Source organism: Crinia signifera, chromosome 19, assembly GCF_055691185.1.
Source record: "Crinia signifera chromosome 19, ASM5569118v1, whole genome shotgun sequence".
NCBI lineage: Eukaryota > Metazoa > Chordata > Amphibia > Anura > Myobatrachidae > Crinia > Crinia signifera.
In genome coordinates this window covers 137,505,400-137,521,977 of record NC_139226.1, presented here as the reverse complement: position 1 = coordinate 137,521,977, position 16,578 = coordinate 137,505,400, and the positions used below count along the sequence as shown (strand labels likewise).

The 16,578-nt window shown below is 53.3% G+C and overlaps 1 protein-coding gene across 1 annotated transcript in view; it reads right to left on the bottom strand.

The window, feature by feature from the left end:
• The window catches only part of PLOD1 (procollagen-lysine,2-oxoglutarate 5-dioxygenase 1), a 28,626-nt gene extending 12,502 nt beyond the window's left edge, over positions 1 to 16,124 (bottom strand). The window contains exons 1-13 of the mRNA XM_083163465.1: positions 15,832 to 16,124; positions 9,769 to 9,860; positions 8,250 to 8,362; positions 7,922 to 8,085; positions 5,835 to 5,947; positions 5,289 to 5,352; positions 5,063 to 5,160; positions 3,987 to 4,088; positions 3,338 to 3,472; positions 3,068 to 3,189; positions 2,554 to 2,658; positions 2,351 to 2,476; positions 1,649 to 1,790 (exon numbers count right to left, since the gene is read on the bottom strand). Of these exons, the coding sequence (XP_083019591.1) occupies positions 1,649 to 1,790; positions 2,351 to 2,476; positions 2,554 to 2,658; positions 3,068 to 3,189; positions 3,338 to 3,472; positions 3,987 to 4,088; positions 5,063 to 5,160; positions 5,289 to 5,352; positions 5,835 to 5,947; positions 7,922 to 8,085; positions 8,250 to 8,362; positions 9,769 to 9,860; positions 15,832 to 15,901 (1,446 nt within the window). The 5' untranslated portion in view covers positions 15,902 to 16,124. The remainder of the gene's footprint in view (positions 1 to 1,648; positions 1,791 to 2,350; positions 2,477 to 2,553; positions 2,659 to 3,067; positions 3,190 to 3,337; positions 3,473 to 3,986; positions 4,089 to 5,062; positions 5,161 to 5,288; positions 5,353 to 5,834; positions 5,948 to 7,921; positions 8,086 to 8,249; positions 8,363 to 9,768; positions 9,861 to 15,831) is intronic.
• Between the last annotated feature and the right edge of the window lie 454 nt (positions 16,125 to 16,578).

Sequence of the window (16,578 nt, the reverse complement as noted above, 5' to 3'; positions counted from 1 at the left end):
GCGCCTGCAGTGTATGAGCGATCACTAGATGCAGCGCTGCAGGATCAGGGCCTGGATTACTGTACACGGGAGGGAATCCCGCGCCTGCAGTACATGAGCGATCACTAGATGCAGCGCTGCAGGATCAGGGCCTGGATTACTGCACACGGGAGGGAATCCCGCGCCTGCAGTGTATGAGCGATCACTAGATGCAGCGCTGCAGGATCAGGGCCTGGATTACTGCACACGGGAGGGAATCCCGCGCCTGCAGTGTATGAGCGATCACTAGATGCAGCGCTGCAGGATCAGGGCCTGGATTACTGTACACGGGAGGGAATCCCGCGCCTGCAGTACATGAGCGATCGCTAGATGCAGCGCTGCAGGATCAGGGCCTGGATTACTGTACACGGGAGGGAATCCCGCGCCTGCAGTACATGAGCGATCGCTAGATGCAGCGCTGCAGGATCAGGGCCTGGATTACTGTACACGGGAGGGAATCCCGCGCCTGCAGTGTATGAGCGATCGCTAGATGCAGCGCTGCAGGATCAGGGCCAGGATTACTGTACACGGGAGGGAATCCCGCGCCTGCAGTACATGAGCGATCGCTAGATGCAGCGCTGCAGGATCAGGGCCTGGATTACTGTACACGGGAGGGAATCCCGCGCCTGCAGTGTATGAGCGATCACTAGATGCAGTGCTGCATGATCAGGGCCTGGATTACTGTACACGGGAGTGAATCCCGCGCCTGCAGTGTATGAGCGATCGCTAGATGCAGCGCTGCAGGATCAGGGCCTGGATTACTGTACACGGGAGGGAATCCCGCGCCTGCAGTACATGAGCGATCGCTAGATGCAGCGCTGCAGGATCAGGGCCTGGATTACTGTACACGGGAGGGAATCCCGCGCCTGCAGTGTATGAGCGATCACTAGATGCAGCGCTGCAGGATCAGGGCCAGGATTACTGTACACGGGAGGGAATCCCGCGCCTGCAGTACATGAGCGATCGCTAGATGCAGCGCTGCAGGATCAGGGCCAGGATTACTGTACACGGGAGGGAATCCCGCGCCTGCAGTACATGAGCGATCGCTAGATGCAGCGCTGCAGGATCAGGGCCTGGATTACTGTACACGGGAGGGAATCCCGCGCCTGCAGTGTATGAGCGATCACTAGATGCAGCGCTGCAGGATCAGGGCCTGGATTACTGTACACGGGAGTGAATACCGCGCCTGCAGTATATGAGTGATCATTAGATGCAGCGCTGCAGGATCAGGGCCTGGATTACTGTACATGGGAGGGAATCCTGCGCCTGCAGTGTATGAGTGATCACTAGATGCAGCGCTGCAGGATCAGGGCCTGGACTACTGTACACGGGAGGGAATCCCGCGCCTGCAGTACATGAGCGATCACTAGATGCAGCGCTGCAGGATCAGGGCCTGGATTACATCGGAGCCATGACTATGTAGTGAAGGAAGAACAATGTATAATGACATCAGAAGATGTTATGAGGAATACTCTGCATCGTATATTCGGCCTTTGACCCGCACGGTATATAAGCGCACCATGGAGAGATTACAGATTCTGTTGTTCATTACAAGTATATTTTTTCATTGCCGGCGATATATTAACGTTGTGTTCAGCTGATATACAGGACAACCTCCTTCTATACTGACCTGTTGGCGAACATTGTAACAAAACGCCATGTCTGGGTCCAGATTCCCCCCGCGGAACACATCGTACTGACTGAGCTTATTCCGGAGAATGCTGCCTTTCACCAGGTACACGTTGGTGATATAGGGGACGTTCCAGATCCCACTGCAAACATCAGGATCAGTCAGGCGGATTACACAAAAACTTGGTTCAGTCACATTAACAAAAACTATAAAAAAAAAAACTAGCTTAGTTATCCCCAAGCTGCGAGTCAGGAGTCCCCATGTCATACATGGTAGGACGTTGATCTGGTATCAGCAATGATGGATCATAATTTAAGAATAAAGCTTGCAGCCAGCTGGAGAATTACTGTAAGGACCCCCCCACCCCCATGCAATCTCTTCTAGTGTCCGACCGATGGCTCAGGAGTGTTTATTCCGCATGACAGAGATACTTTCATCATTCTGCCACTAGATGGCGACATCCACTTGTCTAATGATTTGCACAGTGAAATAAAACATATGTATTCACAGCTTCTTATACAGCGCAGCATATTCCGCTTTCCGTCGTGTGCAGACATGCTCCGCAAACTGGTGCTCGTGCAACTTTGCGTTAATCTCCCAAAACATCCCACAGAATAGATGCAGCCTTTAGTCCGACAATGGTGGAATCCCATTTATTCCCATAGCACCGGCACATACCTCAGCGCATCGCACATTACTCACACTCTCTGCCTGTGAACGATGTCTATGTAATCCTCCGAGCGAGCGTAATAGCCATCTGCGCCCAATGCACCCCAAAAATTGGACCATAGATCCTGAATGCGACTCACCATGGGGGCGATGATGGACCTGCAGATTGGAAAGAAGTGCAACCATCAGACTTATTACAGGATGCCTATGGGCAGAGGAGCCCGATTGCTACGTACTTGTTTTGTTCGATGAGGGTCCGCAGAATGCTGGAGTTTTTCAGGACCACCTGGATGTCGATGGTGAAGTAATATTCACACTCTGGGTTCTGTCGGCAGGTATCCCTACGGAGTAACAGGTAATTGTCACAGATCATAGAAAGCAGGGGGGGGGGGTGTCCTCCTGCAACAATGCGCCTGCTCTGTACTTGGCACCCTCGCTCTGCCAGTCTAACCCCATCGGCAGGTAAAAACCTCAGCTCTTCCACAAAGGAAGGTGGAAAAGGAATGTGATGGCAGATAACAACCACTTGGCCCATCTAGTCTGACCCTTTATTAAACACCTCAAACCATATTTGATCCTTATTTCTTTGTAAGGATATCAATATGCCTATCCCAAGCATGTTTACATTGTTCTACTGTATTTGCCTCTACCAAACTGTGTTAGGTTTTATGCGATGGTGCATTTATCAGGCTACAAATCCTGTGTCACATGGGTACCCTCCGTTTGGGTGGAGGATTCCTATAAACTCACATTCCAGTATTACGGGCATCAGCAAAGTTAGAGGCCACATCCGCCCCCATCACCTTCACAGCATTGTACTCTGAGCTGGTCTCCTGCAGGAACTGCTCCACGTGGCGTTGGTGATGAGGCTCCTGGGTGCAAAGGATAAAACAGGTTACAGGTTGTCCCCACAAACCTCCCCAAGTACACAGAGAGGGTACAGCCTCTACTAGCCACTGCCAGCCCATCCCATCACCCCAAGTTGTGGGTCATTTCCACTGCGAGGATTGTCCTACTTACATGGTTGGCGATGTAAAGCTGGATCCGGCTCTTGGGATACTGCATGTTATAGAGTCGCTTGAAGAATTCGGAAACAAATGGCGTTGGCTGCTCAATGAAGATGCCAATTACAACCAACGGGAAGGATTCATCGGTCTAACAAAACCCAAACACAGAATTTTGTTAGAGCTTCGGTTCCTGGTCGAGAAGAATAGTTGTGGGGAGGTGTGAGATGTACTGATAATAGAGAGGTGGACAGAAGGGACCTGGAGGCATCCTAAGCACTCATCAACTCCAGAGAGGGCACTTGGCTTATAATGTTCAGGGAGGATATCACACACTGAGGCTCAGCGAGTGCCAGCCAGGCATAATTCCAGACCCCACTGCAGAACAGCATTTGGCAGTGTAACATACTTTACTTGAAGGATTTGCCATGCAAGTACAGAGGGTCTCCTGTGTACGACAGTCAGCCTTCAGTGGTCATATCTCTAAACCAACGGGAAGTGCTATCTGCTAATAGGTGACCATATGACCGCCACCCCCGCCTGACTCCCCCCCAATCCCCCTGTCCCATGTGTCCGGATTAGGAGAGGTACTGTACAATCAAGATCGTACCTGTAACTACATCTCTATCATATCTGTATCTAGGTGTAAAATAAAACATAACTACCTTCATTCCCGCCAGGCTTCTCAGGCCTTCTTCACATACCACACAGCCGGTCTCAAAGGTCCACACACGGGGGATGTAATTTCCCAGGTAATTCATGAGAAGCTAAAAAGGGAACAGAGAGCGAAAGGAGTCACATTATATTTCAGGCAGCAAATGTTACTGCTGGATCCAATAAGGTCCTTACATTGCATAAATGGGCAATCAGGGACAGGACACTAACACTACACCAACCAGGCACTAACACACTCACCAGAGATGGGCAATCAGGGACAGGACACTAACACTACACCAACCAGGCACTAACACACTCACCAGAGATGGGCAATCAGGGACAGGACATTAACACTACACCGACCGGGCACTAACACTACACCAGAGAGCAACAGACCCTCACCAGAGATGGGCAATCATGGACAGGACACTAACACTACACCCGCCAAGCACTAACACACTCACCAGAGATGGGCAATCATGGACAGGACACTAACACTACACCAACTGGGCACTAACACACTCACCAGAGATGGGCAATCAGGGACAGGACATTAACACTACACCGACCGGGCACTAACACTACACCAGAGAGCAACACACCCTCACCAGAGATGGGCAATCATGGACAGGACACTAACACTACACCAACCGGGCACTAACACACTCACCAGAGATGGGCAATCAGGGACAGGACACTAACACTTCACCAACCGGGCACTAACACACTCACCAGAGACCAACACACACGCACCAGAGATGGGCAATCATGGACAGGACACTAACACTACACCGACCGTGCACTAACACACTCACCAGAGATGGGCAATCAGGGGCAGGACATTAAGACTACACCAACCAGGCACTAACACTACACCAACATAGCAACGGGGCATACGACAGTCCCTCCTGGCAGTTAGTATCTGGGGGATGCTGACCACCCTAAGTAACCAGTGGCTAAGGTGTGATGGGCACATACCAGCCATGTGCCCATAAAGAGCATACACAGACGTCACTATAGACCCAACCCACTTAAGTTAAGGGTAGCATCTGCGCAGAAGTCCGTGGGGGACACATATCCTTACCTTGCTCTGTCCACTTCCGCTTATTACCACCGGTAGCGTGTCATACGCCAGGTTCCGAGCTCTCACTCTCCCATTCTCAAACTTTAATACCACATCCCCTGGGTAGGAGATAAAGACAGGAAGGTCAGAGCGCTGCAGACATGAGTGCTAGCCTCGGAGCACCAGGACAGGGAGGCACTCTGTATTGTAGCGATATGTGTTATTGCGGAGAACAGGATTTACTCACCCACTGAGCCGTGCAGGTTCTGGAAGATCCGACATCTGTGGTCCAAGGTGATGTTAATCTTCTCCTAAATAACAATGAAAAGATGAAAATCGCATGGCCCTCACAGAGTGACGTTACTTCAGAGACATTTATTACCAAATTCCATACAGCAGTGCACGCACATTCTGCTTTTATTACACACTACATTGGGGTACAAGCAGATCAAAGCAATCACACAGTTTACATGATGGAGAGTCGCCGCGCCACATAGTGATTGTCACACTGCTCAGTGCGGCCAATTTAAAGTCTTTTAGGACCATGGTGGATTAAAGGCCTGGTCCAGGCGGGGATGCACAGCTGATATCAGAAACAGTGAAGGGAACGGGCACCAGCTAGGGTGCCAGGAATGGGCATCAGCACTGAGAACGTGCACCAGTCTACAGGGCATGTCATTTATACACTAACCATTCAGTCATGTTAATAGCTATACGTTTTGTGATTGGCCCAAGCAATAGCAGTGGATATTACCCAAGCAGAGGCCTGTGACTCAGCCGGACGCCCACTTACTCTCTTTGCTGCATCCAGGAAGATGTTGGTGTAGAACAGCTGGTCGCTGTAGTCATCGGACCTGCTCCAGTCCGCAGTCAGTTTGTGGAGATGTGAAGCGTAGCCCATAAACGCTGCGGACGGGAAAGGAGACAACTTGTAAAGCGTTTAGCAGCAGCAGCAGAGGTTTGTTAAACAGTCGTAAAGCAATGAATTGGGGAATGCCAAAGGCTACAGCCAGCAATGTGCTGATGAGCTCCAGCTGCAGAGTCTGTCTCTCCCCTTATTGCTGCGCTGAATCCGCTCAGACATTCTGTATCCTGCAATGGGAGCAGTAGGGTGGCATGTGGAAGTTCTGCTGTGGTAGCGAGGGCACGGTCAGTGAGGTACACTAGGCAGAGCACGTCCCGTCAGTGAGGCTGCCGCAGAGCAGGCCCCGTATTCCGCCTCGCACAGTGACATATTATATGTGGGCAAGGTATGACCAGAACCAGAGATACTGGTGTCTCTGCATTATATAAATGGTCTGTAATGGGATTTATTGTTATCTGTGAAACTTTATTACACATTGCCAGGAGGGCCGAATTACGGACTTTGGGGCCTCTAATAGACGCACTTGTGCGATCCCTCAAAACGTCTTACTGATTCCCTCCCCATCCTCTGCCCTTCCTAGTCTGTACAAGTGCAGCAGTGTCTGACCCTCAGCGGCTCACAGTGACCGTGACACTACATTGCGACGTCCTAGTCTGCACAAGTGCAGCGGCTCACAGTGACCGTGACACTACACTGCGACGTCCTAGTCTGCACAAGTGCAGCGGTGTCTGACCCTCAGCGGCTCACCGTGACTGCGCCACTACACTGCGTCGTCCTAGTCTGCACAAGAGCAGCGTTGTCTGACCCTCAGCGGCTCTCACAGTGACCGTGACACTACACTGCGTCGTCCTAGTCTGCACAAGTGCAGCGGTGTCTGACCCTCAGCGGCTCACAGTGACCGTGACACTACACTGCGTCATCCTAGTCTGCACAAGAGCAGCGTTGTCTGACCCTCAGAGGCTCTCACAGTGACCGTGACACTACACTGCGTCGTCCTAGTCTGCACAAGTGCAGCGTTGTCTGGCCCTCAGCGGCTCACAGTGACCGTGACACTACACTGCGTCATCCTAGTCTGCACAAGAGCAGCGTTGTCTGACCCTCAGCGGCTCTCACAGTGACCGTGATACTACACTGCAACGTCCTAGTCTGCACAAGTGCAGCGGTGTCTGACCCTCAGCGGCTCTCACAGTGACCGTGACACTACACTGCGTCGTCCTAGTCAGCACAAGAGCAGCGGTGTCTGACCCTCAGCGGCTCTCACAGTGACCGTGATACTACACTGCAACGTCCTAGTCTGCACAAGTGCAGCGGTGTCTGACCCTCAGCGGCTCTCACAGTGACCGTGACACTACACTGCATCGTCCTAGTCAGCACAAGAGCAGCGGTGTCTGACCCACAGCGGCTCTCACAGTGACCGTGACACTACACTGCGGCGTCCTAGTCTGCAGCAGTGTCTGACCCTCAGCAGCTCTCACAGTGACGTGACACTACAACGTCCTAGTCTGCACAAGTGCAGCGGTGTCTGACCCACAGCGGCTCTCACAGTGACCGTGACACTACACTGCGGCGTCCTAGTCTGCAGCAGTGTCTGACCCTCAGCAGCTCTCACAGTGACGTGACACTACAACGTCCTAGTCTGCACAAGTGCAGCGGTGTCTGACCCACAGCGGCTCTCACAGTGACCGTGACACTACACTGCGGCGTCCTAGTCTGCAGCAGTGTCTGACCCTCAGCAGCTCTCACAGTGACGTGACACTACAACGTCCTAGTCTGCACAAGTGCCGCGGTGTCTGAACCTCAGCAACAACGTGACAATGGAGAAAAGCAGGAACGGAGCTGTGAGGCAGCTGCTACAGATTCACTTGGGACCCTGCCAAAGCTGGATACAGTAGGGACGCCCCATTGTAATATTAGCATGCAATAGCAGATTGCATGCAGCAAGGTTGGGCCCCCTAGACTGCAGCTGAGCTTAGGAGGTTATAACCTTTGTCATTAATCACAATGATGGCTGGTACCTGATGACCCCAGGAAGCGTTTGCCCTCTCTCACGGACGGGTACTTGGCCTCTAAGCGTCTCTCCGGATACGCCACGGCTTCGGCAGAGAAAACCACTTTACTTTTGGTTTGCTTGAATTTCTTGAGCAGCTCCGCCGGGCCCGACGCAAACACCGTGTCATAACTAGAACAAGACAACAGTATTATCCAGCAATGATTTTATCATCACATATCAGCCAGCGGCTGCTCCCACCACCCCCAGGACAGATCTACCATCGCCTATTCCATGCCAACATACAGAACAGAGGCACAGACAGCTCCGCAGTTATTGCCTCCCTATCATGTTACCTTTCTGTGAAGAGGACGACCAGATCTTCATTATCTGCATACTGCTCCAGGGCAGCCTTCAGCAGCTGGACTTTCTGCCCGTCTCCGCGCCACTCTTCCCCGAGACCCAGCACCTGCAGCCATATAAGAGAAGTGACCAGAGCACACTACGGGGCAATGCGGAGCTGAACGCGTGGCTCATTGCAGAGCAGTTTTCTCAGCGCACACATGATGGAAGCAGACTGCGATACAGAACCCCTCTACTTGTGGCTGATGGGGCGTAGCTGGGCGGGCAGGCTTACCTAGGCAGTGTTCACAGTGGGAAAGTGAGGGGAGCAGCGGGCTCTGCGTACAACTTCCCAGATGTATCTCTGTGCACATGCGCACTGATAATATAATGGGGAGAGCGGGAGGGGGTGGTATATATATATATATATATATATATATATATATATATATATATATATATATATATATATATATATATATATATATATATATATATATATATACATACACACACACACACCTCTGCACATGCTCAACCTCTACCCCATCACAGGTGTATCTATAGCCGGCTCGTGTCCAACTCTACATGAGCCACAACATATATATAACACCCATGACAGTATAAACATTGGTCAGGGTCACATATCACCGCGACCCATTTCAGTAGAACCATATTATCTCCGAACTACATTACAGACATCAAATGCCACTATACGGTAGGGACTGCAGTCACTCCAGCTGCTGTGACATCACTGACGCTACCATGGCGTATGAATCTACCAACCCACAAATTGCATTGCTGGCAGTGGAAGGTTAGCTATGCGGGCAGAGAGGGACTGGCAGCATTACAGAGATAACGCCCCCTCCTGACACGACAGCTTGCGGTGGGCATACACTGACGTAACCACGCTACAGTCATTACAGACACACCGGTCAGCCTTATGTACACATTAATGGTAATCTGCTGTCTTACTCACGCCTAACTACACAATGATACCACAGCAACTCACAAAGATCACTGTCCAGGGGTACAATGTGCCCAAAAAGCAACGGGTGCAGGGGCATTTACAGGGTCTGAAGAAAAGCCTGGCAGGCAGATATACACTGTGGTGCTGAGGCAACCGGAAAAAAAAAAAAAGGTGACTATTTGGTACAGTTCCATTGTTTGCCTCCTCTTTCCCATATTTCCTTTATCCCCTGTCAGATGACAGCTTACTGAGGTGGTAACATCTGCTCCCAGTAACAGGCATGAAACAGATCATGGCTGGTAGTTAAGGGGTGGCATGAAACCATATTTGTACATACAGTCCCTTCTTCCAGGGACCAAGTAGCAGGACAGTTACCCAGGACTGTAAGAGTGGCACGGTGAGTACAGGGCAGGGTGTAGGGGGCTGTACAAGGACAGCTTTGTCGTATTCAGGGTTACTTGGGGCTACGGAATACTTCTGCCTGGGATGCCCCGCAGTACTTCCTGTGTGAGAGGTGGAATTCCTGGCCGCAACGCCCTCGGGGTCAGAGAAGTCTCACATACCTTCACTTTGTAGTTGAAGCATTGCAGCGATCTCTGGAAACGTCTGAAACCATCCGTCTCCTCTGTGGCCACCGTGAGAACTAAGAGGTTGTCTGTGCGAGAGAGAGAGTAACACAGCCATTACTGGGGGAAGCTATGTGACGGGGCAGTGACATGATGTGAGGAGGGGAATGGGGGCAGCAGGAAGCCACAGACTGAAAGTTATATAGTGGGAGGAGTGGGGTCCCCAGAAGCACAGAGTACATCAGGAGATGAGGGGTGTGTCAGTGAGGACAGGGCTGCATGTGACAGGGGCAGTGACATGATGTGAGGAGGAAGCCAAAGACTGAGTTATATACTGGGAGGAGCAGGGTCCCCAGCAGCACAGAGTATATTAGGAGATAAGCGATGTGTCAGTGAGGACAGGGGCAGTGACATGATGTGAGGAGGGGAATGGGGGCAGCAGGAAGTCACAGACTGAGCGTTATATAGTGGGAGGAGCAGGGTCCCCAGCAGCACAGAGTATATCAGGAGATGAGGGATGGGTCAGTGAGGACAGGGCTGCATGTGACAGGGGCAGTGACATGATGTGAGGAGGGGAATGGAGGCAGCAGGAAGTCACAGACTGAGAGTTATATAGTGGGAGGAGCAGGGTCCCCAGCAGCACAGAGTATATCAGGAGATGAGGGATGTGTCAGTGAGGACGGGGCTGCATGTGACAGGGGCAGTGACATGATGTGAGGAGAAGAATGGGGGCAGCAGCTAAAGACTGAGAGTTATAGAGTGGGAGGAGCAGGGTCCCCAGCAGCACAGAGTATATCAGGAGATGAGGGATGTGTCAGTGAGGACAGGGCTGCATGTGACAGGGGCAGTGACATGATGTGAGGAGGAAGCCACAGACTGAGAGTTATATAGTGGGAGGAGCAGGGCCTCCAGCAGCACAGAGTATATCAGGAGATGAGGGATGTGCCAGTGAGGACAGGGCTGCATGTGACAGGAGCAGTGACGCTGGTCCTTACTTTGGTTCACTCGCAAAGATAAATAACTTCTCAAATGGACTTAACCATGTGCACTGCAGGGGGGGCAGATGTAACTTGTGCAGAGAGAATTCATTTGAGAATGAATTTGCCTTTGTGAGTGAACCAGAATAATGGCCATGATGTGAGGAGTGGAATGGGCAGTATACCATTACAGCTAGGAGCAGAGAACAGGCTGGGACGGGATAACCTACGAGCTATAGAGCTCCCTGCAGCCTGGGGGAAGAATAGGTCCATTTATTCCCTCCTGCCGCCTGTCTGGGTAAACATTCCTATCCGCTACATTCTGCACACATGGCATACATTGTCTGGCCCCATACCGGCTACACGTCCAACACTTACAGGGCACATGGCCTCATACCGGCTACACATACAACACTTACAGGGCACATGGCCTCATACCGGCTACACGTACAACGCTGCAGCACTTACAGGGCACATGGCCTTACACCGGCTACACGTCCAACGCTGCAGCACTTACCGGCCACATGGCCTTACACCGGCTACACGTCCAGCACTTACAGGGCACATGGCCTTACACTGGTTACACTGCCAATGCTGCAGCACTTACAGGGCACATGGCCTCATACCGGCTACACGTCCAACACTGCAGCACTTACAGAGCACATGGCCTTACACCGGCTACATGTCCAGCACTTACAGGGCACATGGCCTTACACTGGTTACACTGCCAATGCTGCAGCCATTACAGGGCACATGGCCCCATACCGGCTACACGTCCAACGCTGCAGCACTTACAGGGCACACGCTGCAGCACTTACAGGGCACATGGCCCCATACCGGCTACACGTCCAGCACTTACAGGGCACATGGCCCCATACCGGCTACACGTCCAGCACTTACAGGGCATATGGCCTCATACCGGCTACATGTCCAACGCTGCATCATTTACAGGGCACATGGCCCCATACCGGCTACACGTCCAACGGTGCAGCACTTACAGGGCACATGGCCCCATACCGGCTACACGTCCAACGCTGCAGCATTTACAGGGCACATGGCCTGATACCGGCTACACGTCCAACGCTGCATCACTTACAGGGCACATGGCCCATACCGGCTACACGTTCAACACTGCAGCACTTACAGGGCACATGGCCTTATACCAGCTACACGTCCAACGCTGCAGCACTTACAGGGCACATGGCCTCATACCGGCTACACGTCCAACGCTGCAGCACTTACAGGGCACATGGCCCCATACCGGCTACACGTCCAGCACTTACAGGGCATATGGTCTCATACCGGCTACACGTACAACGCTGCAGCACTTACAGGGCACATGGCCTTACACCGGCTACACGTCCAACGCTGCAGCACTTACCGGCCACATGGCCTTACACCGGCTACACGTCCAGCACTTACAGGGCACATGGCCTTACACTGGTTACACTGCCAATGCTGCAGCACTTACAGGGCACATGGCCTCATACCGGCTACACGTCCAACACTGCAGCACTTACAGAGCACATGGCCTTACACCGGCTACATGTCCAGCACTTACAGGGCACATGGCCTTACACTGGTTACACTGCCAATGCTGCAGCCATTACAGGGCACATGGCCCCATACCGGCTACACGTCCAACGCTGCAGCACTTACAGGGCACACGCTGCAGCACTTACAGGGCACATGGCCCCATACCGGCTACACGTCCAGCACTTACAGGGCATATGGCCTCATACCGGCTACATGTCCAACGCTGCATCATTTACAGGGCACATGGCCCCATACCGGCTACACGTCCAACGGTGCAGCACTTACAGGGCACATGGCCCCATACCGGCTACACGTCCAACGCTGCAGCATTTACAGGGCACATGGCCTGATACCGGCTACACGTCCAACGCTGCATCACTTACAGGGCACATGGCCCATACCGGCTACACGTTCAACACTGCAGCACTTACAGGGCACATGGCCTTATACCAGCTACACGTCCAACGCTGCAGCACTTACAGGGCACATGGCCTCATACCGGCTACACGTCCAACGCTGCAGCACTTACAGGGCACATGGCCCCATACCGGCTACACGTCCAGCACTTACAGGGCATATGGTCTCATACCGGCTACACGTCCAACGCTGCAGCACTTACAGGGTACATGGCCTCATACCGGCTACACGTCCAGCACTTACAGGGCACATGGCCTTACACCGGCTACACGTCCAACGCTGCATCACTTACAGAGCACATGGCCTCATACCGGCTACACGTCCAACGCTGCAGCACTTACAGGGCACATGGCCTCATACCGGCTACACATCCAACGCTACAGGACACATGGCCTCATACCGGCTACACGTCCGACGCTGCAGCAGTTACAGAGCACATGACCTCATACCAGCTACACGTCCAATGCTGCATCACTTACAGGGCACATGGCCCCATACCGGCTACACATCCAACGCTGCAGCACTCACAGGGCACATGGCCTTACACCGGCTACACGTCCAACGCTGCATCACTTACAGAGCACATGGCCTTACACAGGCTACACGTCCAATGCAGCAGCAAATACAGGGCACATGGCCTTATACCAGCTACACGTCCAACGCTCCAGCACTTACAGGGCACATGGCCCCATACCGGCTACACGTCCAACGCTCCAGCACTTACAGGGCACATGGCCTCATACCGGCTACACGTCCAACGCTGCAGCACTTACAGGGCACATGGCCCCATGCTTGCTACACGTCCAAAGCTGCAGCACTTATAGGGCACATGGCCTCATACCGGCTACATGTCCAACGCTGCAGCACTTACAGGGCACATGGCCCCATGCTGGCTACACGTCCAACACTGCAGCACTTACAGGGCACATGGCCCCATGCTGGCTACACGTCCAACACTGCAGCACTTATAGAGCACATGGCCTCATACCGGCTACATGTCCAACGCTGCAGCACTTACAGGGCACATGGCCCCATGCTGGCTACACGTCCAACACTGCAGCACTTATAGGGCACATGGCCTCATACCGGCTACATGTCCAACGCTGCAGCACTTACAGGGCATATGGCCCCATGCTGGCTACACGTCCAACACTGCAGCACTTACAGGGCATGTTAAATGGCCATTAGGATGACATGGGTAAGGTGGATAATACATAGCAGTATAGATACCGTATACTGAGATATACATTATAGCCCTTATAGCACGTTCTCGCAGGGAGCGATGTTTTGCGATTGCGCAGTCAGTTATGCACGTGTGCAGCCGCTGTGTGAGAGCGGCCACAGCGAACAGATTATTCGCTGGCGCTCACACACATCAGTGCGGGTGGGAGGGGTGTGGGTTGTTTGTGGGCCGGGGGATTTTCCCATGGGAACACCCTGTGTTCAATGGAACAAGCAATTCTTTGCCGAGTGCCCTCTTTTGTGATCGGAGTGCCGCAGTTATATAGCTCTGTATCTTATACCGGTATGGCACTACACCTCACAGCGATACAGGGGGGCTAGGCGCTACACCTCACAGCGATACAGGGGGGCTAGGCGCTACACCTCACAGCGATACAGGGGGGCTAGGCGCTACACCTCACATCGATACAGGGGGGCTAGGCGCTACACCTTACAGTGATACGGGGGGGGGGGGGGGGGCTAGGCGCTGTGAGGAGACTCCTGTGACCAGACATACCTTCCTCACTTGCTTGCTAGTTCCGCCACATCCTTCCACTCTGCAGTGACTAGCTATTGGCTGTTGCTTGCCGTACTGAGGAGATGGGCCCATGACTAGCATACCTGTCAGTGCGCTGCTGGTCACTTGTCTGGGTGCCTCGCAGCTGGCGTCTCACACAGAGCTTCAGCAGTTACACGTGCCGAGACCATTAGCCGGCTAGCCCCGGGCTCGTACCGCAAGCCGCCGGGCCACAATGCCCAACATGGGACAGGTGGCATCTGGCTCCCTGCCTTCACACGCCACTGGAGCTGAGCCTGGTTTCCGCATCACCTCTCTCCCTGATGCTGCTTTCACACCACAAACCTGCTTTAGACCAGGTATTTACATGCAATGTGAAAGGGGTCTGAACCGTTTTAAAAAACTTTTTAAATACCTGGTCTAAGCAGGTTTTGCGGTATGAAAGCAGCATAAGTCCCATGACACTTTGCACAACAGGACAGAGGCTGAGAGGTGTGCTGAGCTCTAATTGGTGGAACTCATTACATGCTTCTCAGGCCCATGGAGGACAGCAGCAGCAGCGTAGTCATGGGAGGGTTTTTAATCAGAGGCAGCACTGGGACTGTGAGGTCTCCTACAGAGTAAGGTGCAGAGGGACAAACACAGGCTTTTCATGTGGATATATATATATATATATATATATATATATATATATACACACACACACACACACACACACCTCCCCCCTGCAGTTGACCAAGTTTATACTTTACTCTTTTTTTGACAGTGTAAAATTCTCAGATACAGTTTGCAGCCAGTAATGCCAAGTGCAAGGGGGCCCCCCGAAGGCTTAATCTGGTACTGGATACAGGGGGGCTAGGCGCCACACCTCACAGCGATACAGGGGGGCTAGGCGCCACACCTCACAGCGATACAGGGGGGCTAGGCGCCACACCTCACAGCGATACAGGGGGGCTAGGCGCCACACCTCACAGCGATACAGGGGGGCTAGGCGCCACACCTCACAGCGATACAGGGGGGCTAGGCGCCACACCTCACAGCGATACAGGGGGCTAGGCGCCACACCTCACAGCGATACAGGGGGGCTAGGCGCTACACCTCACAGCGATACAGGGGGGCTAGGCGCTACACCTCACAGCGATACAGGGGGGCTAGGCGCTACACCTCACAGCGATACAGGGGGGCTAGGCGCTACACCTCACAGCGATACAGGGGGGCTAGGCGCTACACCTCACAGCGATACAGGGGGGCTAGGCGCTCTTAGGCATGATGTACGTAGGACATACATACATACACGGCCCCTGCACCTCAGAGCATCATTATATACATAGAATAGTCTGCATAACACACACACAGCACGGAGGGCCCGAGTGCAGGCCGGGGGGAGCTCACCTGGCTCGGGGCTGGGGCCCGGTGTACCCCGGGGCAGCAGCAGTAGTAGTAGTAGTAGTAGTGGGAACATGTCGTCGCCTCAGGACAGCAGCAGTCACCTCTCTCCGAGCTCCCGGGACTCTGCCACGCAGTGACCACGCCTCCGACACGCCCTCCCAGCCACGCCGCAACCTCATTGGCCGAGACAGGGCCCTGTGAGCCCGCCCACCTCACACAGCCACCCTTTCCCTGCCGCGGTGCCTGCTGCGCTGTTATTATTATGCTATAGAATGAATGTAACATGCCCGTATACCGGCGGCGGCCTCATGTCACCCACCTAACCCCCTGCTACACTGCCCTGCCACCCCCGTCTCCACTGCACCCACCTAATCCCCTGCTACACCCTGCACCCATCTAAACCCCTGCTACACACTACGCCGACCTAATCCCCTGCTCCAATGCACCCACCTAACCCCCTGCCACACTGCACTGCCACCTCCTACTCCACTGCACCCACCTAATCACCTGCTACACACTGCGCCCACCTAATCCCCTGCTACACACTGCGCCCACCTAATCCCCTGTTAAACACTGCACCCATCTAACCCCCTGCCACACAATGCGCCCGCCAAATCCCCTGCCCCACTGCACCCGCCTAACCCCCTAAAACACACCATGCCCACCTAACCCCCTGCCACACACTGTTCCCACCTAACCCCCTGCTCCACTGCACAAACCTAACCCTCTGCCACACTGCACCCACCTAAC